The 26,320-nt window shown below is 45.8% G+C and overlaps 1 protein-coding gene across 1 annotated transcript in view; it reads left to right on the top strand.

The window, feature by feature from the left end:
• LOC143767626 (uncharacterized) overlaps positions 1–26,320 on the top strand; it is a 498,682-nt gene that overhangs the window by 390,445 nt on the left and 81,917 nt on the right. The window contains exons 19-24 of the mRNA XM_077256061.1: positions 1,202–1,359; positions 9,798–9,947; positions 10,077–10,256; positions 10,340–10,463; positions 10,547–10,644; positions 10,846–10,936. Coding sequence (XP_077112176.1) covers positions 1,202–1,359; positions 9,798–9,947; positions 10,077–10,256; positions 10,340–10,463; positions 10,547–10,644; positions 10,846–10,936 — 801 coding nt within the window. The remainder of the gene's footprint in view (positions 1–1,201; positions 1,360–9,797; positions 9,948–10,076; positions 10,257–10,339; positions 10,464–10,546; positions 10,645–10,845; positions 10,937–26,320) is intronic.

Consider the following 26,320-nt stretch of genomic DNA (forward strand, 5'->3'; position numbering starts at 1 on the left):
ACCGTATGTCGTCTTATAGGGCCGTGACTAATGTGCCTTTTGGGAAGGGGGGGAGTGGTCCTGATGACAACGAGGGGGCGTCTCACAGGAAAGTGAGTATCCCCCATTACCTGATCGTAGCGCTGCATATCCCCCATTACCTGATCGTAGCGCTGCAGCGTGGGGTCTCTGTGCTGGGAGCGGCGGCTTCTCCGCTTTGTGCCGCGTGGGTGCTGTGGGGCGGCGGCTCCTCTTCTGCAGTGTGGGGCCTCTGTGCTGTGGGGAGGCGGCGTATCTTCATGCATTCGGGGCTCCTCCGGCATCTCATTAAAGCCTGGAGGCCCCGCCGGCAGCTCCATCGGTGTAATGCGGTGGCCTCCGGGAAAATGGCCGCTGCTCAGATTCAGATCTCGTCCCGAGATCTCGGGAGACGAGATCTGAATCTGAGCAGCGGCCATTTTCCCGGAGGCAGCTCAATAGGTGTTATGTGGTGGCCTCCGGGAAAATGGCCGCTGGGGGCGGCGCATGCTCAGACTCAATCTCGTCCCGAGATCTCGGGACACGAGATCTGAATCTGAGCAGCGGCCATTTTCCCGGAGGCCATCGCATTGTACCGATTGAGCTGCCGGCGGGGCCTCCGGGCTTTAACGAGATGCTGAAGGAGCCCCGACTGCATGAAGATACGCCGCCGCCCCACAGCACAGAGGCCCCACACTGCAGAAGAGGAGGAGCCGCCGCCCCACAGCCCAGCCGCCGCCGACCCCACGCTGCAGCGCTACGATCAGGTAATGGGGGATAGTCCACGCACTTTCCTGTGAGACGCCCCCTCGTCGTCATCAGGACCACTTCCCACCCACCATCCACCCACCATCCACCATATACACCGGTGTACAAGGCGATACCCGGCGTATAAGACGACCCCCGACTTTTAAGAAGATTTTCAGGGGTTAAAAAGTCGTCTTATACGCCGGAAAATACGGTACATAACATTGTTTGGTGGCTTTTTATTCCATATTTGGGAGAAAGAATGAACAAACAATTGAACACCACGCTCTACTGGTTCATCCTATGATGTTTTCTATTAGACTGTGAACTGTCATTGTCTCGGTGAATGATTCAATATTTTACATAACTTACCATTTTTACAAACAGTTTAAGTAGAAATGTTAAAAAATGAAAAATCAAGAATATTTTATTGAAAAATAGGTTTTATTCTTAACAGATGACTGTACGAGGAGATCAGAGGGACAGCTGACATCATCAATTTTTAAATCTGATGATCTTGAGATCCCACAGGATACAATTGAAGTGACTGCCATTACTCCAGATATGCCATCATCTCTTCACAGCAAAGATCTGTCATCTGATCCTTTGAAACAGGTCCTGTCTACTGATTCATTACCAACTACTAAGGAAAATCAAAGTCACAATGTAAACCTTAAAAAACAAACTGCTCTGAAAGCAAAGAAGCCATTTTCACCTTCAGAATATGGAAATGGTTTTCCCCTCGAAAATTCTTTTCTTAAGATTCACACAGCAAGGAATAGATTTTCCTGTTCAGAATGTGGGAAATCTTTTAACCAGAAATCAACCTTGGTTAAGCACCAAAGAACTCACACAGGGGAGAAGCCATTTTCATGTTCAGAATGTGGGAAATGTTTTACACAGAAACCAAACTTTGTAAAGCACCATAGAACTCACACACGGGAGAAGCCTTTTTCCTGTTCAGAATGTGGGAAGTGTTTTAACCAGAAATCAATTTTGATTAACCACCAGAGAACTCACACAAATGAGAAGCCTTTTTCATGTTCAGAATGTGGGAAATGTTTTAACCAGAAATCACATTTTGTTATGCACCAGAGAATTCACACAGGGGAGAAGCCTTTTACATGTTTAGAATGTGGGAAATGGTTTAACCGGAAAACAAATTTGGCTATACCAGAGAACTCACACGGGGGAGAAGCCTTTTTTCTGTTCAGAATGTGGAAAATGTTTTACAGATTCGTCAAGTCTTATCAGACATCGGAGAACTCACACAGGGGTGAAGCCTTTTTCATGTTTAGAATGTGGGAAATGTTTTAACCGTAAAACGCATCTTGGTAGACACCAGAGAACCCACACAGCGTAGAAGACTTATTCTTGTTCAGAATGTGGGAAATGTTTTGTGATGAAATCATCACTTCTTAGGCACCTGAGCAGTCACACAAGGTAGAAGCCTTTGTCATGTTCAGAATGTCAATGTTATAGCTGAAAAAAAATGCACCTTCTCAAAGGAGTTGTCATTCCTTATGTTTGACCTCATTAAAATAAAATCAGTCATTCTCACCATTAGGGTTGAAACCCGACTGTCTCGAAAGTCGGATCGTGTGAAATCAGCCGATTATTGTGAAAAGTCGGGGGGACGACCGAAACATGAAACCCAATGCAAGTCAATGGGGATTATTTTTTTTTTTTCTCTCTCTCTCTCTCTCTCTCTCATCAATACATTCCTCGGACTGTGTAGATCGCTACATCCAAAACGGTAAGATGGCGTTCATACCCCTGTGACGCCGCAGAAAGCAAGACAAGACCTATGCAATCACGATGCCCACACTCCTTCATTGGCTGAAAAAATGGCGGTAACAGCGTCATACGAAACGCGACTTTGGCGCGAAGATCGCCGACCGCATGGCCGATCCCAGCGATCACGAAACCCGACTTTGCCAAAAGGCAACGACTTATGAAATTGACCGATCCGTTTCGCTCAACCCTACTCCCCATCCTTGCCAGTGTTGTTCCCAGCGGTGTCAGAACTCGCGTTCCCAGGGCTTATGTGAGGTTGTTACATCACACGAGCCCTGCACCCAATCAAGACCAGCTTCACTGTTCCGCTTTCAGATGTGTTGAACATCAACAGGAATCCAAGGGTTTGGCTGCTCTCTAATTTCATTTTAATATTCGACTTGGTCAAAGGTGGTGACAGTGATACCATCGCTGATTGGGTGCCGGGCTCACATTGCATAACAACCTCATGTTCACCACGTGCCGACACCTCTGGAAGGGCATCTGTATGGGAGTTTTGTATAATTGTTATTATTTTAACAGGATGAAACCTGAGGAATGAGAAGGGTATATATTTATAGGTTCCTTGTGAAAGTATTTGGCCCCCCTGGAACTTTTCAACCTTTTCCCACATATCATGCTTCAAACATGAAGATGTCAAATGCAAATTTTTGGTGAAGAATCAACAACAAGTGGAACACAATTGTGAAGTTGATCGAAATTTATTGGTTATTTTACATTTTTGTGGAAATTCAAAAACTGAAAAGTGGGGCGTGCAATATTATTCGGGCCCCTTTACTTTCAGTGCAGCTGTCTCACTCCAGAAGTTCATTGTGGATCTCTGAATGATCCAATGTTGTCCTAAATGCCTAATGATGATAAATATAATCCACCTGTGTGTAATCAAGTCTCCGTATAAATGCACCTGCTCTGTGATAGTCTCAGGATTCTGTTTGAAGAATAGAGAGCATCATGAAGACCAAGGAACACAACAGGCAGGTCCGTGATACTGTTGTGGAGAAGCTTAAAGCCGGATTTGGATACAAAAAGATTTTCAAAACTTTAAACATCCCAAGGAGCACTTTGCAAGCGTGCAATATTATTGGGCCAATTTAACTTAAAACTTTGTTGCGCCACCTTTTGCTGTTATTACAGCTGCAAGTCGCTTGGTGTCTCTATCAGTTTTGCACATCGAGAGACTGAAATTCTTGCCCATTCTTCCTTGAGCTCAAGCTCAGTGAGGTTTGATGGAGGTCGTTTGTGAACAGCTGTTTTCAGCTCTTTCCACAGACTCTTGATTGGATAGAGGTCTGGACTTTGGCTTGGCCATTCTAACACCTGGATATGTTTATTTGTGAACCATTCCATTGTAGATATTGCTTTGTTTGGGATCATTGTCTTGTTGGAAGACAAATCTCAGTCTCAGGTCTTTTGCAGACTCCAACAGGTTTTCTTCAAGAATGGTTCTGTATTTGGCTCCATCCATCTTCCCATCAATTATAACCATCTTCCCTGTCCCTGCTGAAGAAAAGCAGGCCCAAACCATGATGCTGCCACCACCATGTTTGACAGTGGGAATTGTGTGTTCAGGGTGATGAGCTGTTGCCTTTATGCCAAACATATCGTTTGGCATTGTTGCCAAAAAGTTTGATTTTGGTTTCATCTGACCAGAGCACCTTCTTCCACATGTTTGGTGTGTCTCCCATTTGGCTTGTTGTAAACTTTAAACAACACTTTTTATGAATATCTTTGAGAAATGGCTTTCTTCTTGCCACTCTTCCATAAAGGCCACATTTGTGCAGTGTACGACTGATTGTTGTCCTATGGACAGACTGTCCCACCTCAGCTGTAGATCTCTGCAGTTCATCCAGAGTGATCATGGGCCTCTTGGCTGCATCTCTGATAAGTCTTCTCCTTGTTTGAGATGAAAGATTAGAGGGACGGCCCGGTCTTGGTAGATTTGCAGTGGTATGATACTCTTTCCATTTCAATGTGATCACTTGCACAGTGCTCCTTGGGATGTTTAAAGTTTTTGAAATCATTTTGTATGCAAATAGTGTATATATACAGTACAGACCAAAAGTTTGGACACATCTTCTCATTTACCTCTTGAAGCTGATGAAGAGAATGCAAAGAGTGTGCAAAGCAGTCATCAAAGCAAAAGGTGGCTACTTTGAAGAACCTAGAATATTAGACATAATTTTAGTTGTTTCACACTTTTTTGTTAAGTATATAATTCCACATGTGTTAATTCATAGTTTTGATGCCTTCAGTGTGAATGTACAATTTTCATAGTCATGAATATACAGAAAAATCTTTAAATGAGAAGGTGTGTCCAAACTTTTGGTCTGTACGGTGTGTGTATATATATATATATATATATATATATATATATATATATATATATATATATATATATATATATATATATATATATATATATATATATATATATATATATATATATATATATATTAGTGGCCCGATTCTAACGCATCGGGTATTCTAGAATATGTATGTATTACACAGCCACATAGTAAATAGTACAGGGACGTACCATATAACACAGACCGAGCATTGTATAACTCAGCCCACGTAGTATATAACACAGCCAACGTAGTATATTGCACAGCCCATGCAGTGTATAACACAGCCCACGTAGTATATAGCAATGTGGGCACCATATCTCTGTTAAAAATAAAAAAAAGAATTAATATAGTTATATACTCACTTTCCGGCGGCCCCCGGATCCAGGCCATGCCTTTAGCGATGCTCGTCGCGACGCTCCGTTCCCAGTAATGCCTTGCGGCAATAACACGTGATGATGTAGCGGTCTCGCAAGACCGCTACTTCATGTCCGGTCATTGCCGCAATGCATTCTTGGGACCGGAGCGTCGCGAGGATCGGGAAAGGCTGGCGCGGATGACGGAAGGTGAGAATATAATGTTTTTTTAATTATTTTTAACAATATATGTTTTTACTATTGATGCTGCATAGGCAGCATCAATAGTAAAAAGTTGGGCACACTTACACGGTTAAGAGGTCGGTGCTGGAGGCCCCATTATTCTCTATGTGGAGTGCGGCTCTGTGGGTGGAGGTCGGTGCTGGAGGCTTCATTATTCTCTATGTGGAGTGCGGCTCTGCGGGTGGAGGTAGGTGCTGGAGGCTCCGTTCTCTGTGGAGTGCGGCTCTGCGGGTGGAGGTCGGTGCTGGAGGCTTCGTTATTCACTATGTGGAGTGCGGCTCTGCGGGTGGAAGTCGGTGCTGGAGGCTCCATTATTCTCTATGTGGAGTGTGGCTCTGTGGGTGGAGGTCGGTGCTGGAGGCTCCATTATTCTCTATGTGGAGTGCCGCTCTGTGGGTGGAGGTCGGTGCTGGAGGCTCCATTATTCTCTGTGGAGTGCCGCTCTGTGGGTGGAGGTCGGTGCTGGAGGCTCCATTATTCTCTATGTGGAGTGCCGCTCTGTGGGTGGAGGTCGGTGCTGGAGGCTCCATTATTCTCTATGTTGAGAGCTGCTCTGCGGGTGGAGGTCGGTGCTGGAGGCTCCATTATTCTCTATGTGGAATGTGGCTCTGCGGGTTGAGGTCGGTGCTGGAGGCTCCATTATTCTCTGTGGAGTGCTGCTCTGCGGGTGGAGGTCGGTGCTGGAGGCTCCATTATTCTCTATGTGGAGTGCTGCTCTGCGGGTGGAGGTCGGTGCTGGAGGCTCCATTATTCTCTATGTGGAGTGCGGCTCTGCGGGTGGAGGTCGGTGCTGGAGGCTCCATTATTCTCTATGTGGAGCACGGCTCTGCGGGTGGAGGTCGGTGCTGGAGGCTCCATTATTCTCTATGTGGAGTGCGGCTCTGCGGGTGGAGGTCGGTGCTGGAGGTTCCATTATTCTCTATGTGGAGTGCGGCTCTGCGGGTGGAGGTCGGTGCTGGAGGCTCCATTATTCTCTATGTGGAGTGTGGCTCTGTGGGTGGAGGTCGGTGCTGGAGGCTCCATTATTCTCTATGTGGAGTGCCGCTCTGTGGGTGGAGGTCGGTGCTGGAGGCTCCATTATTCTCTGTGGAGTGCCGCTCTGTGGGTGGAGGTCGGTGCTGGAGGCTCCATTATTCTCTATGTGGAGTGCCGCTCTGTGGGTGGAGGTCGGTGCTGGAGGCTCCATTATTCTCTATGTTGAGAGCTGCTCTGCGGGTGGAGGTCGGTGCTGGAGGCTCCATTATTCTCTATGTGGAATGTGGCTCTGCGGGTTGAGGTCGGTGCTGGAGGCTCCATTATTCTCTGTGGAGTGCTGCTCTGCGGGTGGAGGTCGGTGCTGGAGGCTCCATTATTCTCTATGTGGAGTGCTGCTCTGCGGGTGGAGGTCGGTGCTGGAGGCTCCATTATTCTCTATGTGGAGTGCGGCTCTGCGGGTGGAGGTCGGTGCTGGAGGCTCCATTATTCTCTATGTGGAGCACGGCTCTGCGGGTGGAGGTCGGTGCTGGAGGCTCCATTATTCTCTATGTGGAGTGCGGCTCTGCGGGTGGAGGTCGGTGCTGGAGGTTCCATTATTCTCTGTGGAGTGCGGCTCTGCGGGTGGAGGTCGGTGCTGGAGGCCCCATTATTCTCTATGTGGAGTGCAGCTCTGCGGGTGGAGGTCGGTGCTGGAGGCTCCATTATTCTCTGTGGAGTGCGGCTCTGCGGGTGGAGGTCGGTGCTGGGTCTCCATTAGTCTCTATGTGGAGTGCGGCTCTGTGGGTGGAGGTCGGTGCTGGAGGCTCCATTATTCTCTATGTGGAGTGTGGCTCTGCGGGTGGAGGTTGGTGCTGGAGGCCCCATTATTCTCTATGTGGAGTGCGGCTCTGCGGGTGGAGGTAGGTGCTGGAGGTTCCGTTATTCTCTGTGGAGTGCGGCTCTGCGGGTGGAGGTCGGTGCTGGAGGCTTCGTTATTCACTATGTGGAGTGCGGCTCTGCGGGTGGAGGTCGGTGCTGGAGGCTCCATTATTCTCTATGTGGAGAGCTGCTCTGCGGGTGGAGGTCGGTGCTGGGTCTCCATTAGTCTCTATGTGGAGTGCGGCTCTGCGGGTGGAGGTCGGTGCTGGAGGCTCCATTATTCTCTATGTAGAGTGCGGCTCTGCAGGTGGAGGTCGGTGCTGGAGGCTCCATTATTCTCTATGTGGAGTGTGGCTCTGCGGGTGGAGGTCGGTGCTGGAGGCTCCATTATTCTCTATGTGGAGTGCGGCTCTGCAGGTGGAGGTCGGTGCTGGAGGCTCCATTATTCTCTATGTGGAGTGCGGCTCTGCGGGTGGAGGTCGGTGCTGGAGGCTCCATTATTCTCTAAGTAGAGTGCGGCTCTGCAGGTGGAGGTCGGTGCTGGAGGCTCCATTATTCTCTATGTGGAGTGCGGCTCTGAGGGTGGAGGTCGGTGCTGGAGGCTCCATTATTTTCTATGTGGAGTGCGGCTCTGTGGGTGGAGGGTCCACACCAGAACTGTAGCAGGTAAAGACCCCAATATCCACAGGTGTCCCTTCTAATTGGGGGGATACTATCCCCTCTAATAATCCTCGGACAGTTCTGACAAACATGGAAAAGTGCCCCTTTATGGAGGTGACAGAAAGTCTGTTTAGTCACTTTAGCTTCATAGTATCAGCTCTAATCCAATGGTGAGAGAGCGATTAACCCTGAAGAGTCACAGATTGTGGGGTTGTTATAAAATGTTATATTTAGGGGGTTTGTGTTGTCTCCTTATAAGAATCACAATGGTTTTGTTCCTTTTCCGTTAATAGATACAAATGACCCAACTATGAAATACAGGAACCAAGGAAACATGTATTACTCTCATAGTACGGGGCCCCTTTATTGGCCTCCACACTGTATAATGTTCCCACAGTATCCTCCACACAATATAATAGTACAAGAAACCCCACACAATCTGCTACCACCCAAACCACTAGGTAATAAATCCTCCCTTATCCCCATTCTTGATGCCTTACAGTGCCACCTTCTTGGTTCCCCCAGTACATCCATCCTCAATTTTATTTTAGCTTTTGTCTTTCATGTAATACCGTATATACTTGTGTATTATCCGAGTTTTTCATCACTTTTTTTGTGCTGAAAACACCCCCATCGTGGTCCCAGAAAGCCGGAGGGGGAGTGGAGGTCAGTGGGTCACAGAGGCAGGAGCCGGTGGCTGTGGCTAAAGCCTGAGCCGCTGCTGTAGTAGCTCACAGTGCCAGCCGCCGACTTCCAGCCATACATCGTACTCGCCTACCGGCGCGCCCTCGGTGCTGGCACTGCATCTCGTTCCGGCCCCCTACACCTGGAGCTCTTCCTGCCGATTGATCATGTGGGACCGCTCACTAAGATAATGAATATGCAGGCCTTTCCACTCCCATAGGTGTAGGCGCATATTCATTACCTAATGAGCAGGGCCACGTGATCGCTCAGTACTGGAAGAACTCCAGGCTCCGGTGGCCGGAATGATGCAGGATGCTCAGGTAGGTGAGAGGGATGTGTTTGCTACTTTTTTTTTTTATAATTAAAAAGGCATGCATAGGGATAAGTAGCCATGCATATCAGGATCGGGATGAGGGGACAATGTATACCTGGCTTATACTCGAGTCAATAAGCTTACCCATTTTTTTTGTCAAAAGTAGGTGCCTCAGCTTATACTCAAGTATATATGTTATATGGAATCCAAAGCAAAAATGCCAAAAAAATAAAAATGAAAAAACCTATCCTGAAAACAGTACACTGTACATGGAGACATTAGCATTAGATAACTCCTGTCTTGTTGTTCTTACAAACCATCTTTTATAAAAGCCTTAAACTTCTGTGTGTGAATCAGAGCTGAGATCTAACGTGATAGAAGATTACAGTGCGGGGAAGACGGGAAACCTTCATATAGACGGCCGGTGGTGATGGAGTCAGTGACGGACTCTGGACAAATCTGTTTCTAGAGCCATAGTAGAAGATGAAGATGTCGTCCTCATCATGAAGTAGTTATTTTTCCTGTCACATGTAATGAATATCTCCTGCAGTATTACTAATGCCGATTCCAGTGTCGGTAAATGAGACGAGAATTAGCGTTATGGAAGATGAGTCTATGAGGAACGTATTCAGCTGCCGACTCCGAGGAAGAAACTGCTTGTTGTCTGTGGCCTAAATATATAGGTTTTATTAGTAGATGTAAAGAAGGAAACTAAATACTGTAAAATAATAAATCTCCTCATATGTTTCCTTTATTATCTCCAGTAATTGTATTATTACACAGGATTCTTATGATGTTACATCGGCTCATTTTCTCATTCAGGTCTCTACAATATCGGATCCTCTCAGTGAAGATCTTCTATATAAGAGAATTTTTCTGAATTGCCCATCAAGGATGAATATGGACAGAGACAAGATGGCAGAGAGGATATTACACCTCACCCTAGAGATCCTCTTCCGGCTTACTGGAGAGGTGAGAGATTCTGATGACGTCACATTACATCATTCTTATCTATGGGAATAACAGATGGACAGAACTGGAGAGGTGAGGACTCTGGAAATGTCTGTAGTGAGATTTATTAATGTGTCTCTCCATAACCAGGATTATACAGTAGTGAAGAAGACCTCTAGTGAGCGCTGTCAGGACCCTTTGTCTGAGGGATGGAGAAGACCCCTGAGCCCAATCACAGGGCCTCCACCTCACCCCCTGATACATGAGGACATCAATGACCAGAAGATCCTAGAACTTGCCTACAAGATGATTGAGCGGCTGACTGGAGAGGTGACACTGCTGGGAATGCTGGGACATTATACAGTAACGCTATGAAGGGGTCGGGGGGATGACGGTATCATTGTATGTGTCAGGTTCCTATAAGGTATCAGGATGTCGCTGTCTATTTCTCCATGGAGGAGTGGGAGTATTTAGAAAGACACAAAGATCTGTTCAAGGTCGTCATGATGGAGGTTCCCCAGCTCCTCACATCACCAGGTAATAGACAGGACTAAATACACACAGCCTGTAATTATCTGTATGTAAAGAATGAATTAAGTCCCTGTATGTGTTTCCCTCAGATCTATCCAGTAAGAGGACAACACCAGAGAGATGTCCCCGTCCTCTTCTTCCACAGGACTGTAAACAAGAAGATCCCAATGTTCCTCAGGATCATCAGGTAGATGGAGAGGAGGTGTCATGATGAGATCTTCCCTATGATGTGTAGACGCCGGTGAAAGTCTTGTGCTCAGTCTTGTTTTATCCCCCAGTATTATATGTTTTATACTTGTGTAATGAGAACAGTGGAGATGGCAGGATTAGAGTTGATCATAGATGTGACTTCTCCATCTGTCTGTGACATTTACAATATTTGTTTCAGGGTGAAGATCTGACCCATATTAATACTACAGAGACATTTGTGAGGGATGATGATTGGTATAAAGAAGAGATTCCTACATATGACTACCCAGGTGAGTAGTAACCACTAAATGCAGAGAAGTCACAGATTCTTCTCAGTCACCGGCTGTGACTGCTTTATCGGTGGTGTAGTCCGGCTATATTACCATGATCACCATTTTTCCTCTAGGCCATAACATTCTCCTTCATCCAAAACTGTTCAAATGACTTTGGGCATGAAAAGCCCTTTTCTATAGAACCTATAGCTTGGAGGATCCACCTACCCCCTTGGTTTAGGAGACGCTGACTTATCTGCCCAGATCTGTAAACTACAAAGCCAAACTGCGTACGTAGAAAGTTTTGACAAGGTAGAAAATCACTTGAGGAAAATTGTTATAATGGGCTAGTAAGAGAAAGCGGAGGGTAATGATGCTGTTGGATTCCTAGAATCCTGATACTGGATGAATCTCCCTTCTCCCCCTTCTGTGCTGCTGAATGTGCTCATATGGTCCCTACAAGACCAGGTCCAGTCTTTCTGGCCAAACTTCACTTTTATGATCAATAACATTAAATGTGCAGTGAGGCTAAGAGTGAATCTCTATACAATAACAGCAGAGTTTCCCTTTATCCTGACTTGTCAAATTTTTTTTTTATAACTGACTAACTTCAAGAAGGATTGTGATCATTCACACCTGCAGGAGATATGTGTTAGGCCGGTTTCACACGTCAGTGTCTCCAGTACATGAGGTGACAGTTTCCTCACGTACCGGAGACACTGACACACGTAGACCCATTAAAATCAATGCATCTGTGCAGATGTCATTGATTTTTTGCGGACCGTGTCTCCGTGTGCCAAACACGGAGACATGTCAGTGTTCGTGGGAGCGCACGTATTACACAGACCCATTAAAGTCAATGGGTCCGTGTAAAACACGGACCTCACACGGACGTTCTCCGTCTGCAGTCCGTGTGGCGTGCAGGAGACAGCGCTACAGTAAGCGCTGTCCCCCCCCACATGGTGCTGAAGCCGCGATTCATATCTTCTCTCCAGCAGCGTTTGCTGCAGAGAAGATATGAATAATAGTGTTTAAAAGACAGATCTATGTGTCCGCCGCCCTCCCACCCCCTGTGCGCCCCCCCGCTGTCCTGAAAATACTCACCCGCTCCCTCGTTGGCTGTCGGTGCTTCCTGGTCTGGCCGCGGCTTCTCTACTGTATGCGGTCACGTGGGGCCGCCGATTACACTCATGAATATGTGGCTCCACCTCCAATAGGGGTGGAGTCGCCTATTCATAAGTGTAAATGAGCGGCCCCACGTGACCGCATACACTAGAAGCCGCGACCAGACCAGGAAGCAGCGAGGGAGGCGGGTAAGTATTTTCTGACCAAGGGGGGGGGGGGGCGCACAGGGGGTGGGGGGGCGGCGGACACATAGATCTTTACTTTATTTTAAACACTATTATTCATATCTTCTCTGCAGCAAACGCTGCTGCAGAGAGGATATGAATCGCAGCTTCAGCACCAGATGCTGGTACGTGTGGTACCCAGCACGGTGCGTGTGGTACCCAGTGGGCACACAAGCGGCACACGTGCCGCAAGTGTGCCACACTGATGTACACAAGAAACGTAGGGGCACACGGACACGGATAATTCCGGTACCGATTGTTTCCGGTACCGGAATTATCTGGACGTGTGGGACAGCCCTTAGCTCGAGCCCTGGTTTCATGGATTCACTCCACGTCATTAAAATCTGAAAAGGAATTCAGATTACTGCACGATCTCTCCTAAAATGGGGGGCACTAATATTTTCTGTCCTCTTCTGTACAGGACTCATAGTAGCGTCAATGGTACACTATAAATGAGTGCAACTCTGGTTAAGTGTTGGACCTCTCCCCTCATACATACATTATTGTTGGGGATGTATTAGAATAAAAAAATGTATTTTCTTTATGGGTATGTGCACACGATGCAGATTTAGTGCAGAATTGGTGCAGAACTGCAGCAGATTTTTCTGCTGCAGAAACGCTGCAGAACTGCACTGTGATTTACAGTACAATGTAAATCAATGAAAACAAAAAAAAGCTGTGCACATGGTGAAGAAAAATCTGCGCAGAAACGCTGCAGATTTCAAAGAAGTGCACGTCCCTTCTTTTGTGCAGTTCTGCAGCGTTTCTGCGCAGATTTTTCTGCACCATGTGCACAGCTTTTTTTTTTTTACATTGATTTACATTGTACTGCACCGAAACTGCACGTGCAGATTTAGTGCAGAAAATTCTGCACTACATTTCCTACGTGTGCACATAGCCTTAGGCTATGTGCACACTTTGCTGTGTGCTCTGCGGGTTTATCCCGCAGCGGAATTGATAAATCTGCAGGGCAAAACCGCTGCGGTTATCCCTGTAGATTTATCACGGTTTGTTCCGCGGTTTCCGCTGCGAGATTACTCCTATACTATTGATGCTGCATAGGCAGCAATATGCAGCATCAATAGTAATGTTAAAAATAATAAAAATTGCTTATACTCACCCTCTGATGACCGGATCTCCTCGGCGCTGCACGCGGCGCTCCGGTTCCAAAGATGCTGTGCCGAAAAGGACCTTCGTGACATCACGGTCATGTGACCGCGACGTCACCGCAGGTCCTGTTCGCACAGCAACTCTGACCGGATGGCCGCGGGCAGCGCTGAGAGGTGAGTATAGCATCATTTTTTATTTAAATTTTTTTTTTACACACAAATATGGTTCCCAGGGCCTGGAGGAGAGTCTCCTCTCCTCCACCACGGGTACGGACCCGCACATTATCCGCTTACTTCCCGCAACGTGGGCACAGCCCCATGCGGGAAGTAAGCGGATCAATGCATTTCTATGGGTGCAGAATCGCTGCGATTCTGCACAAAGAAGTGACATGCTGCGGGTTGTAAACCGCTGCATTTCTGCGCGGTTTTTCCCGCAGCATGTGCACTGCGGTTTGCGGTTTCCATAGGGTTTACATGTTAATGTAAACGCAATTGAAACTGCTGCGGACCCGCAGCATCAAAATCGCTGCGGATCCGCAGTAAAAACCGCAAAGTGTGAACAAGGCCTAAATGTTCTCCTGTATGATAGTTTGATTGTGGTGAGATCGCCCTGCCCCAGTTATGAGTCTTTTACTCCGTGGTAGCCCTTAACCCCTTTCTGACATTAGACGTACTATCCCGTTGAGGTGGGGTGGGCCCGTATGACAATCGACGGTATAGTACGTCATATGACGTCGATCAGCCGAGCTCACGGGGGGATTGCGGCTGGGTCTCAGCTGATTATCACAGCTCACATCCGGCACTATGTGCCAGGAGTGGTCACGGACTGCTCCTGGCACATTAACCCTGAGAACACTGCAATCAAACAAACACCGCTGAAAACGTCATCTTGTCCTGCAAAATAACGAGCCGCCATACAGCTTCATCAGATAAAAAAAAATAAGTTATAGCTCTCAGAATAAAGCGATGCAAAAACAATTACTTTTTATATAAAATAGTTTTTATTGTATAAAAGCGCCAAAACACAAAAAATGATATAAATGAGGTATCGCTGTAAGGCTGGGTTCACATTGCGTTAGTGGCGTCCGTTAGACGGACTACGTTACACCGCAGCATAAACGCGGTGTAACGTAGTCCGTTACGGCCGCCATTGACTGCAATGTCGGACGCATCGCTAGCGTACGCCCACAATGGGCGTGTGCTAGGGATGTGCCGTGATTGAGTGAGGGACCCGGAGACGCGGGCTGCAGCGTTTCCGGGTCTGTCACTGCTAGCGCAGATAGAGCTAGCAGAGCTCTATCTGCACTAGCGGGGGTGTAAACGCCGGCACTTGCTCTAGCAGCAGCCCGTTAGCATATGTGCTGAACGGGCTGCTGCAACGCAAATGTGAACCTAGCCTAATTGTACTGTCCTGAATAATAAAACTGCTTTTCCAGTTTTACCAAAGGTGGAATGGTATAATCGCTCCCACAAAAGAAATTCATAAATAGCTGGTTTTTGGTCATTCTACCTAACAAAAATCGGAATAAAAAGCGATCAAAAAATGTCATGTGCCCGAAAACAGTACCGATAAAAACGTCAACTAGTTCCGCAAAAAACAAGACATCACATGACTCTGTGGACCAAAATATGGAAAACTTATAGCTCTGAAAATGTGGTGACGCAAAAATAGGAATTAGTCCTACCTGTAATAGTGTTTCCAGGAGAACATCATGACAGCACCACCAGGAGGTTGTCCTTCATATCCTTGATAGGGACAGGAACACAGAAGAGGTTAAATGGCCCCTCCCCACCTCCACCCTTCAGTGATTTTCCAAAGTACCACACCAGGATGGATGCAACACAATTTTATTGAACTTCCTCTCTTTGCATGTTCATATCGCACATTAGACAGGAAATTCAAGGGAGGGTAAGTAAGGGGTGCTGTCATGATGGACTCCTGGAAACACTATTACCGGTAGGACTAATTCCTACGTTCCAGGACGTCCCTCCTGACAGCACCAGCAGGAGACCTACCAAATATCCGGCAAATTTGGTCCATGGATGCTGCACCCGCACTCTGCCCACGAAGCAGAGACTGCTCTCAGTGAGTGAGCTTTAAGATTCTCTGGAGGAGATTCACCAGCTGAAATATACGGGGCACAAATGGTAGATTTAATCCATCTGGCTAGAGTAGCTTTTGAGGCTTTTTTTATCGGTCGTCCATGACAGCACCACAGAGAGAGGGGATCCGCCCTTCAGGAACAGGAAACCTACAGATACATAAGGGGGCACCTCTCCCATGCATCAGTTGGTTTCCTGTTCCTGGAGGACAGGATGCCCTACAGATCATCTGTATTTCATCTGGATACCCAGGCCGGCTGACCGACCCAGGTAGCGAGGGGGCCTCCTACCTCGGTCAGTGCGGGTCCCTGGAAGCGTTACGGTGGGTCCAGTTACGGCTCCACGGCAGTGAGCGGAGTCTGGGGATGTCCGTCTCCTGAGGCCAGCGACGGAGGTAAGTATTCCCCCCCGCCCTCCTGAGTCCATCCGATCTTCCTATTCTTCTGGGCTCCTGTGCCTCACCGGTTGTCTTGTCCGGGGCGCCTGGCATGGCGGTGTGCGGCGGGCCGGCCGGCTTCTGTTACAGACTCCGCTGTTCTGCGGCATGCAGGTGCAGTGGCGAGGGGGGGCGATTAGGGGCTAGAAGGAAGCTGCGGGTGACCTGCACGGGGAGGGGGCAGAACCCCTGGCCATACCCCTGCTGATACTCTGGATCCGTGGGAGGGCTTATTTAAGGTGCACAGAATGCTGCAGGGCTTCTTGTGAGCCCATCTGCAGCAATGGATGAACCAGAAGCTCCCGTCGGTCAGCAGGAGCCGGATAGAGCCTCGGAGAGGTCCCATGCAAACCCCCAGCCGAAGACCTGCAGATGCAGTGATCAGCCCAGTCACAGGACCTTGTCTAGACTGAAGGATCTGGTTCGCTCCCCTAGTAATCCGGTACCTATCACTGCTGCCTTGGTAAGAGACCTTCGTGAACGTGCCCTGATGCAGTCTTTTCCTATGTTTTTTTTTCCTCGGGGGAAAAAATGCGCTGGTAAAGTAAAGAATGAGTGTGCACTATGTGGTTGCCCTTTGCCACACGCCTACCCTAAAAGATTGTCAGCCGTTGATTATATAGGTCACCAGTATATATACACACAATCAAAGATATCAAAAAATACAGACTCAAAAAGATCAATTAAATGAGGAGAACTTGAGTCATAATGTATCTCAAAATATAAATATTTTTATTAAGGGTAGATATTTACCACAGACTAAATACAAATACATACAATAGGATATGATAAAATAGTGTGATCCCAAAAAGAGTAGTAACAGTCACGGGGTGGATCACGACAAGATATTATGCTAAATAAGTACACATACATGTAGAAAGCATTGCACATAAGCAATGTAACTTAAACAGGTAGGACAATCAGTTAGTCACTTGTTTGTACCAAGACTAATCAGTCCCACCTATAACTATCACCATGTTTAGTGCTAGCATGCATTGCTAAAACAATTACAATGTATCAGACATAGGTAGCATAAGATATGCATCAATAAATCAAGGGTTAATTACCCATATTGTGTCTCCTCTTGTCCACGCTGTGACCGCAAACCCGACGTACGTTTCGCGAGTATAAAGACTCGCTTCCTCAAGGGGGCATGGTCTAAATCGCCAACTCCCTGATCTTAAGTAGTTAGCTGATCCGATCACATGGTCGGATGTAGCAAATAACATGTCTGTCTTTACAATGCACAGGCTCTTGCTCTGAAAGCTCCCTAAGGCCGGGATCACACATACACGAGATACGGCCGAGTCTCGCAGGTGAAATCCCTCCTCTGGCGCCGGCACTTGGGAGCGGGGCGTTGTGCTCCATGTATTGCTGTGTGGTCGCACGCTCCGGTCCAGAGTGCCGGCGCCAGAGCTCAGTTTTCACCTGCGAGACTCGGCCGTATCTCGCGTATGTGTGATCCCGGCCTAACCCATATACTGCAGCCGGGGGATAAGGTCGGCGCCAAACCCCACACCACCAAGCAAAACAGACAAGGGGATAGAGGAGAGGACAGAAGCAAGGAGTCCCAAAGCAATGCAACGGAAGGTCTGTGGATCGAGACCGAAAATCTACAAAAAGTGCATTTAAAATATTTTTTTATATATAGACGATGTCTTCCTCGTATGGACGGGTACAACGGAGTCCTTATTTAAATTTCATGACTACCTGAATACAATTGATGAAACAATTAAATTCACCCTTGTACACTCATGTACTAACATTACATTTTTGGATGTTAATGTTCAAATTGAGAAAGGTAAATTGACTACTCAATTGTTTACTAAAGCCACAGATAAAAATGATTTATTGCTTTTCAATAGTCAACACCCTAGAAAAACTAAAGCGTCAATCCCATACAGTCAGCTTTTACGGGTTAAAGGAATTGAAAGTAATGAAGATTCTTTAAAAAAAAAAATCTATGGAAGCGACATGTAAGAAATTCTCTGAAAGAGGTTATCCAAAAAAATTGTTGCAAATACAGAAGAATAAGGTTGATATATTATCGAGAAAAGAATTATTACAGAAAAAACCTAAACTGAAAGAATTTGATCGGATTCCTTTTGTAACGTCGTATTGTGAGGAGAGTGGCAAAATTGCTGACATTATATGCAAACATTGGGGTATGCTATATAAATGTTCTCCCGAAGTGAAGGAGTTTTCGAAACCACCAATTTTCTCATATAAACGTAGTCTAACTATTGCGTCTACTCTGGTGAAGTCTGATATAGGGTCATTCAAAAAACAGGGTCAGGCCACACTTACTGGTAACAGTAGGAAAGGTTGTTTTCCATGCTTGTCCTGTATTAACTGTAATTTGATGCCCAAGGGGACTAATTTCTTTCATCCAATCACGAATGAAGAATATAGGATACAGCATTATTTGACATGCGACTCAGTTTGTTGTATATTTACTTCAGTGTCCTTGTTCCTTATGGTTTGTCGGTGAAACTACATGTGATTTCAAGACCAGAATCAATCAACACCGACATACCATAAGGAAGAAACGTTTGGATCTAAACATTTCACGTAAAAATGTCATACTGAAAAACAATTGCGGTTCCGTATTATTGATATGGTACCGGTTCAGAGAAGGGGGGGGTGACCGTATACGGTTACTTAAAAAGAAAGAGTTGGAATGGATAAAAAAACCTCAATACTTTAACCCCTTCATGACCCAGCCTATTTTGGCCTTAATAACCTGGCCGTTTTTTGCAATTCTGACCAGTGTCCCTTTATGAGGTAATAACTCAGGAACGCTTCAACGGATCCTAGCTATTCTGAGATTGTTTTTTTCGTGACATATTGGGCTTCATGTTAGTGGTAAATTTAGATCGATAATTTCTGCGTTTATTTGTGAAAAAAACGGAAATTTGGCGAAAATTTAGAAATTTTCGCAATTTTCACATTTTGAATTTTTATTCTGTTAAACCAGAGAGTTATGTGAAACAAAATAGTTAATAAATAACATTCCCCACATGTCTACTTTCAATCAGCACAATTTTGGAAACAATTTTTTTTTTTGCTAGGAAGTTGTAAGAGTTATAATTTGACCAGTGATTTCTCATTTTTACAACAAAATTTACAAAACCATTTTTTTTAGGGACCACATCTCATTTGAAGTCATTTTGAGGGTTCTATATGGCTGAAAATACCCAAAAGTGACACCATTCTAAAAACTGCACCCCTCAAGGTGCTCAAAACCACATTCAAGAAGTTGATTAACCCTTCAGGTGTTTCACAGCAGCAGAAGCAACATGGAAGTAAAAAATGAACATTTTAACTTTTTAGTCACAAAAATGATTTTTAGCAACAATTTATTTATTTTCCCAAGGGTAAAAGAAGAAACTGGACCACGAACGTTGTTGTCCAAATTGTCCTGAGTACGCTAATACCTCATATGTGGGGGTAAACCACTGTTTGGGTGCACGGCAAGGCTCGGAAGGGAAGGAGCGCCATTTGACTTTTTGAATGGAAAATTAGCTCCAATCGTTAGCGGACACCATGTCGCGTTTGGAGAGCCCCTGTGTGCCTAAACATTGGAGCTCCCCTACAAGTGACCCCATTTTGGAAACTAGACCTCCCAATGAACTAATCTAGATGTGTGGTGAGCACTTTAAACCCCCAGGTGCTTCACAGAAGTTTATAACGCAGAGCCATGAAAATAAAAAATAATTTTTCTTTCCTCAAAAATGATTTTAGCCCGGAATTTTTTATTTTCCCAAGGGTAATAGGAGAAATTGGACACCAAATGTTGTTGTCCAGTTTGTCCTGAGTACGATGATACCCCATATGTGGGGGTAAACCACTGTTTTGGCACACGTCGGGGTTCGGAAGGGAAGTAGTGACATTTTGAAATGCAGACTTTGATGGAATGGTCTGCGGGCGTCACGTTGCATTTGCAGAGCCCCTGATGTGCCTAAACAGTAGAAACACCCCACAATTGACCCCATTTTGGAAACTAGACCCCCCAAGGAACATATCTAGATGTGTGGTGAGCACTTTCAACCCCCAAGTGCTTCACAGAAGTTTACAACGCAGAGCCGTGAAAATAAAAAATCATTTTTCTTTCCTCAAAAAAGATGTTTTAGCAAGCAATTTTTTATTTTCACAAGGGTAACAGGAGAAATTGGACCCCAATATTTGTTGCCCAGTTTGTTGTGAGTATGCTGGTACCCCATATGTGGGGGTAAACCACTGTTTGGGCGCACGTCAGGGCTCGGAAGGGAAGTAGTGGCATTTGAAATGCAGACTTTGATGGAATGGTCTGCGGGCATCACGTTGCATTTGCAGAGCCCCTGATGTGCCTAAACAGTAGAAACCCCCCACAAGTGACCCTATTTTGGAAACTAGACCCCCCAAGGAACATATCTAGATGTGTGGTGAGCACTTTCAACCCCCAAGTGCTTCACAGAAGTTTACAACGCAGAGCCGTGAAAATAAAAAATAATTGTTGTTTCCTCAAAAATTATGTTTTAGCAAGTAATGTTTTATTTTCGCAAGGGTAACAGGAGAAATTGGACCCCAACAGTTGTGGCCCAGTTTGTCCTGCGTACGCTGGTACCCCATATGTGGGGGTAAACCACTGTTTGGGCGCACGTCGGGGCTTGGAAGGGAGGGAGCACCATTTGACTTTTTGAACGCAAGATTGGCTGGAATCAATGGTGGCGCCATGTTGCGTTTGGAGACCCCTGATGTGCCTAAACAGTGGAAACCCCTCAATTCTAACTTCAACACTAACCCCAACACACCCCTAACCCTAATCCCAACTGTAGCCATAACCCTAATCACAACCCTAACCCCAACACACCCGTAACCCTAATCCCAACCCTAACCCTAATCCTAATCCCAACCTTAACCCTAATCCCAACCCTAACCACAACTGTAACCCCAACACACCCCTAACCCTATCCGTAACCCTAACCACAAGCCTAATCTTAACCCTATTTCCAACCCTAGCCCTAATTCCAACCCTAACTCTAATTCCAACCCTATCCCTAAGGCTATGTGCCCACGTTGTGGATTCGTGTGAAATTTTTCTGCACGATTTTTGAAAAATCTTCAGGTAAAAGGCACTGCGTTTTACCTGCGGATTTACAGCGGATTTCCAGTGTTTTTTTGTGTGGATTTCACCTGCGGATTCCTATTGAGGAACAGGTGTAAAACGCTGCGGAATCTGCACAAAGAATTGACATGCTGCGGAAAATACAATGCAGCGTTTCCGCACGGAATTTTCCGCACCATGGACACAGCGGATTTGGTTTTCCATAGGTGTACATGGTACTGTAAGCCTGATGGAAAACTGCTACGAATTCGCAGCGGCCAATCCGCTGCGGTTCCGCGGCCAATCCGCTGCGGATCCGCGGCCAATCTGCTGTGGATCCGTGGCCAGTCCGCTGTGGATCCGTTGCCAGTCCGCTGCGGATCCGCAGCCAAATCCGCACTGTGTGCACATGCCCTACCCCTAACCCTAGTGGAAAAAGAAAAAAAAATATTTTCTTTTTTTTATTATTGTCCCTACCTATGGGGGTGATAAAGGGGGGTTCATTTACTATTTTTATTTTGATCACTGTGATAGGTTATATCACAGTGATCAAACTATACCTGGTACGAATCTGCCGGCCGACAGATTCGGCGGGCGCACTGCGCATGCGCCCGCCATTTTGGAAGATGGCGGCGCCCATGGAGAAGACGGACGGACACCGGGGGGCCCGGTAAGTATGAGGAGGGGGGAGATCTGAGCATGGGGGGTGGATCGGAGGACGGGGGGGTGGCATCGGAGCACGGGGGGAGCGGACAGGAGGACGGAGGGGAGCGGACAGGAGGACGGGGCAGAAAAACGACTGGGGAGGCGATCGGTGGCAGTGGGGGGGGGGGGGCAGATCGGGGTCTCTAGCCATGGCAGATGCTATTGCAGCATCGGCCATAGCTGGATTGTAATATTTAACCATTTTTATAGGTGAAATATTACAAATCGCTCTGATTGGCTGTTTCACTTTCAACAGCCAATCAGAGCGATCGTAGCCACGGGGGGGGGGGGGTGAAGCCACCCCCCCTGGGCTGAAGTACCACTCCCCCTGTCCCTGCAGATCGGGTGAAATTGGAGTTAACCCTTTCACCTGATCTGCAGGGACGCGATCATTCCATGACGCCACATAGGCGTCATGGGTCAGATTGGCACGGGTTTTCATGACGCCTACGTGGCGTCAAAGGTCGGGAAGGGGTTAAAACCTTATGGTCTTAATGTGGATTTCAAACTTAATTCAATTATGTAAATGGGGTAGTGGTTATATTCTCTCACGTGTATATTCTATATATATTTTTTATGTTCTAAAAGAACATTATGGAGTTATTTGTCTTTTTTCAGGTGTCCTATCTTACATACTGAGATACTATATGGTGGCTACGACTTTGAACAATGGACGATGGATCAGTACTGATTACTTTATAATGTGAATTATTTTGCTTTCCTTTTTTTCCTTGATCTCTGCATCTCTCCTGATATTTTGATTATTTTTTTTTTTTTGGATATATAATTACAGAGAATAAAAGCTTGAATTTATAAACATAGGAAACTCCCCTGCTTTGGTCATTTGGTCTTTCATGTCTCTCTAGGGATGTTGAAGATGTAGCCAAAGATTGGGTCATGTGTGTGATACTGTAGGGGTTTGGAGATACGCGGGGGGTACCCGCCCCCAAAGGTCTCCGGTTCCTTACTCAGGGTCAGGATGCCCCACTTTAATAAGGGGGGCTTCCTGGACCTTGGTGACCTATTACAGACTTATGTCTGGGTCCCTTTAAATACGGCGGCACATCGAGTATGTTCCCGTGTAGAGAAGACTATTCTTATACATATGACCGTGTATGGAGCAATTTAATTTTGTACATGATGATTTTTTATATATATTTTTTTTTTTATATATTATATATTCTTTACATATTTCTTTATACTCTGAATAGTAATTTCTGAGTAATGCAGAGTTCGGGGTTATTAGGATCGCTTTTGTCTTATTTTTTATATTGCTATTGCAATTTTTATGCGGTTCCATCCTCCGTGTGGGCAAAGCCGCCCCTAGCTAATATGGCGCCTTGGTCTTCGGAAGGTTCTGAGCAGCTGCAGGGCAGAGCATTGTGGGTCCCTGACAGTGATGTCACGGACTTGTGCAGTAGGTACTTGGGAACGCCGTGATCATGGCTGCCATTACTAAGCTGTATATGTAAGTGCACTTGGAATTTAATATCGTTAGTAAGGACACCTGGTTTGCTTTTAATAACAAATTGGCTATTAAGCTATTTTTTTATTTTCACGCAGTATGTCATTCATAATACCCGTCAAATAGTCGTGGTTTGATGGGCTGAGTAACTTGCACAATTGCACCGTTACACTGATGATGCACAATAACACTGTTTAATATCATTGATTTTATTATATTTAATGATTTTCTAATGAGATATGTATGTGTTGGGTATAAAATGTGGTCTCACTCTTGTGTTCATTGCTTGACAAAGGATAACACATCCGAAACGTCGCCACGCCGTCCAGGCATTAAAGTCCACTTTTTTTCAATTATTTTGTGCTGCTTTTCCTTTTTTTTTTTTTTTTTGAATATATATATATATATATATATATATATATATATATATATATATATATATATATATATATATATATATATATATATATATATATATATATATATATATATATATATATATACAAAACAATTTTATAATATATAAATATTCAAATAACATTGTGATAATTACAAAATGCATATTAATTGAAGCATATATTGTGAATACTTATAATTTACACAACAATATTACAATATATAAATATTTAAAAAGTGATGCAAAGATTACTAAGTCCATTATGATTAATTGTGCTAGACTTGACAGTGTAGTGACTTGCAAGTGAAACATCCACAGATCGTCCTTGTTGTCCAATTCCAACATGGATCACATATAAAACTAAAAGTCAGAAGACAAACGTGTTAAAAACATAAAATATTAAAATATAATAGAGACCAACCAAAAGGTGGTAAGAATATATCTGGAGAAGGGGCCCACACCATGCATTTAAAGATACCAAGGCACAAGAATTACTAAAAGGAAGAGTAGCCCATACTCTCATTTAAGCCCTTTGGGCACCATAGAATCTGAAACAAAAATCCACCTACACTCTTTTTGCGCTAACAAGCGGTGGATTTCACCACCACGAATGCCACATTGCACATGCTCAATACCTTTTACAAAAAATTATTTGGGATCACAGTTGTGAAACTGATGAAAATGTCTAGGCAGTGTTTTTAATTGAGAAACATCCGTTTCTGTTTTGTCTGCCATAATGTCCCAAACATGTTCTCATGTTCAAGTACCAAGACGCCTTGATGTTAACCCAATATAGGTTTTGGGACATGTGCAAGTGGCATAATAAATCACTTGAGTCGTATTGCATGTTATATATTGTTTAATACAAAACTGTTTTTTGCCATCAGTAGATTCGAATGTTGAAGAGCGAACAATATTCACACATGCAATACAGTTCCCACAAGGGAAACATCCTTCAACTGGTCCATGGGTTCCAAAAGGGTTTTTTTTTCTTTGATCAATTTAGGAACATAATCACTACTCATCAAGATATCTCCTATGTTTTTACTTCCTCTTGAGGTCATAAGGGGAACATCAGTAATACATTTGGCTAAGGTTGGATCAGTTTTTAATATATCCCAATGCTTCTGTAAACACGCACGCATTGAAGGCCACTCACCATTGTATGTGGAGATATACCAGATTTTATCCTCCACCAAGTTTTTTTTTTTTTGGCCCTTGGACACAATAGATCATCCCGAGAACATCTTTTAGCCCTATTGTACCCTGCCTTTTTGCATCTATGTGAATACCCTCTTGCCCGAAATCTTTCACGGAGATCTTTAGCTTGTAGAACAAATTTTGATTCTGTAGAGCAGATCCGCCTCATCCTGAGAAATTAACCAACAGGGATGGCCCTGATTGTGCTGTAAGGATGACTTGATTCTGCATGAAGGAGTGAATTAGTTGAAGTTGATTTCCTGTGTACATCAGTTTGCAAAAAAAATTCTGATCCACTTGAATTTTAATGTCCAAGAAGTCAACAGAAGAACCACTCATAACATATGAAAGTTTGATATTATATTTGTTAGAATTCAACTGCTGTCGTGTGTGCGACAGACAGTAGGCAGAAAAAGGAAAATATATTCATACATAATATAGCGGTAGTACTAGATAAATTACATAGGGTTACATTCTTTATCTGTCGTCCATGACAGCACTACAGAGAGAGGGGATCCGCCCTTCAGGAACAGGAAACCTACAGATACATAAGGGCGGCACCTCTCCCACGCATCAGTTGGTTTCCTGTTCCTGGAGGACAGGATTCCCTGCAGATACGACTTTGTTTCTCCTATCAATACCCAGGCCGGCTGTCCGACCCAGGTAGCGAGGGGGTCTCCTACCTCGGGCAGTGCGGGTCCCTGGAAGCGCCACGGTGGGTCCGGGTAGGACTCCACGACAGTGAGCGGTGCAGGGTGGAGCGACGTCCGGAGGAGGTCAATCCCCAGTGGTCAGCGTGGTGAGTATGCCCCCCCCCGGGGTCCGCTCACCCTCCTGGGCCTCGGTCTTCCCCGCCTCTAGTCCCCGTCGGTGCGGTGTGGTGTGGTGCCCTGTGCGCTCCTTTTTGGTCGGCAGGCCGGGGGTCGGGCGCCGGCTTCTGCCGCTTTCGCCGCTGTGCTGCGGCCATGGGCGGCGGTGGTGTAGCGGCGGGCAGCTAGGGGGTCCGGCGATGCTGACCGGAAGTGACGCGCAGGGGGCGGGGCCAAAACCGGAAGTTGGACGCCGGCCCTTTTTTTGCAAAAAACACCGCTGTCCTGCATGCGGCGGGGGGGCGGGGCACGGATTTGCAGGTGGAGGAAAAGATTCTGGCCACACACCTGCACATGTTCCGGATTCGGGGGTGGGCTATATATAGCCGAGCATAACGCTGCAGGGCTGCTTGTGAGCCCATCTGCAGCTATGGATGAGCCGGAAGCTGCCGTCGGTCTGCTGAAGCAGGACAGATCCTCGGAGAAGTCCCATGCGAACCCCCAGCCGAAGGCCCGCGGACGCAGTAACCAGCCCGGTCGCAGATATAAACAGAAGGATCTGGACCGACCCCCCCAGTAATCCGGTACCTACCGCTACTGCCTGGGTAAGAGATCTTCGTGAATGTACCCTGATGCAGTCTTTTCCTATGTTTATTTCCGTAGAGGAAAAAAAGCGCTGGTAAAACAAAAAACAAGGAGTGCGCGCTATGCGCTTGCCCTTTGCCAGACGCCTACCCTAAGAG

The sequence above is a fragment of the Ranitomeya variabilis genome, chromosome 4, assembly GCF_051348905.1.
Source record: "Ranitomeya variabilis isolate aRanVar5 chromosome 4, aRanVar5.hap1, whole genome shotgun sequence".
NCBI classification, from domain to species: Eukaryota; Metazoa; Chordata; class Amphibia; order Anura; family Dendrobatidae; genus Ranitomeya; species Ranitomeya variabilis.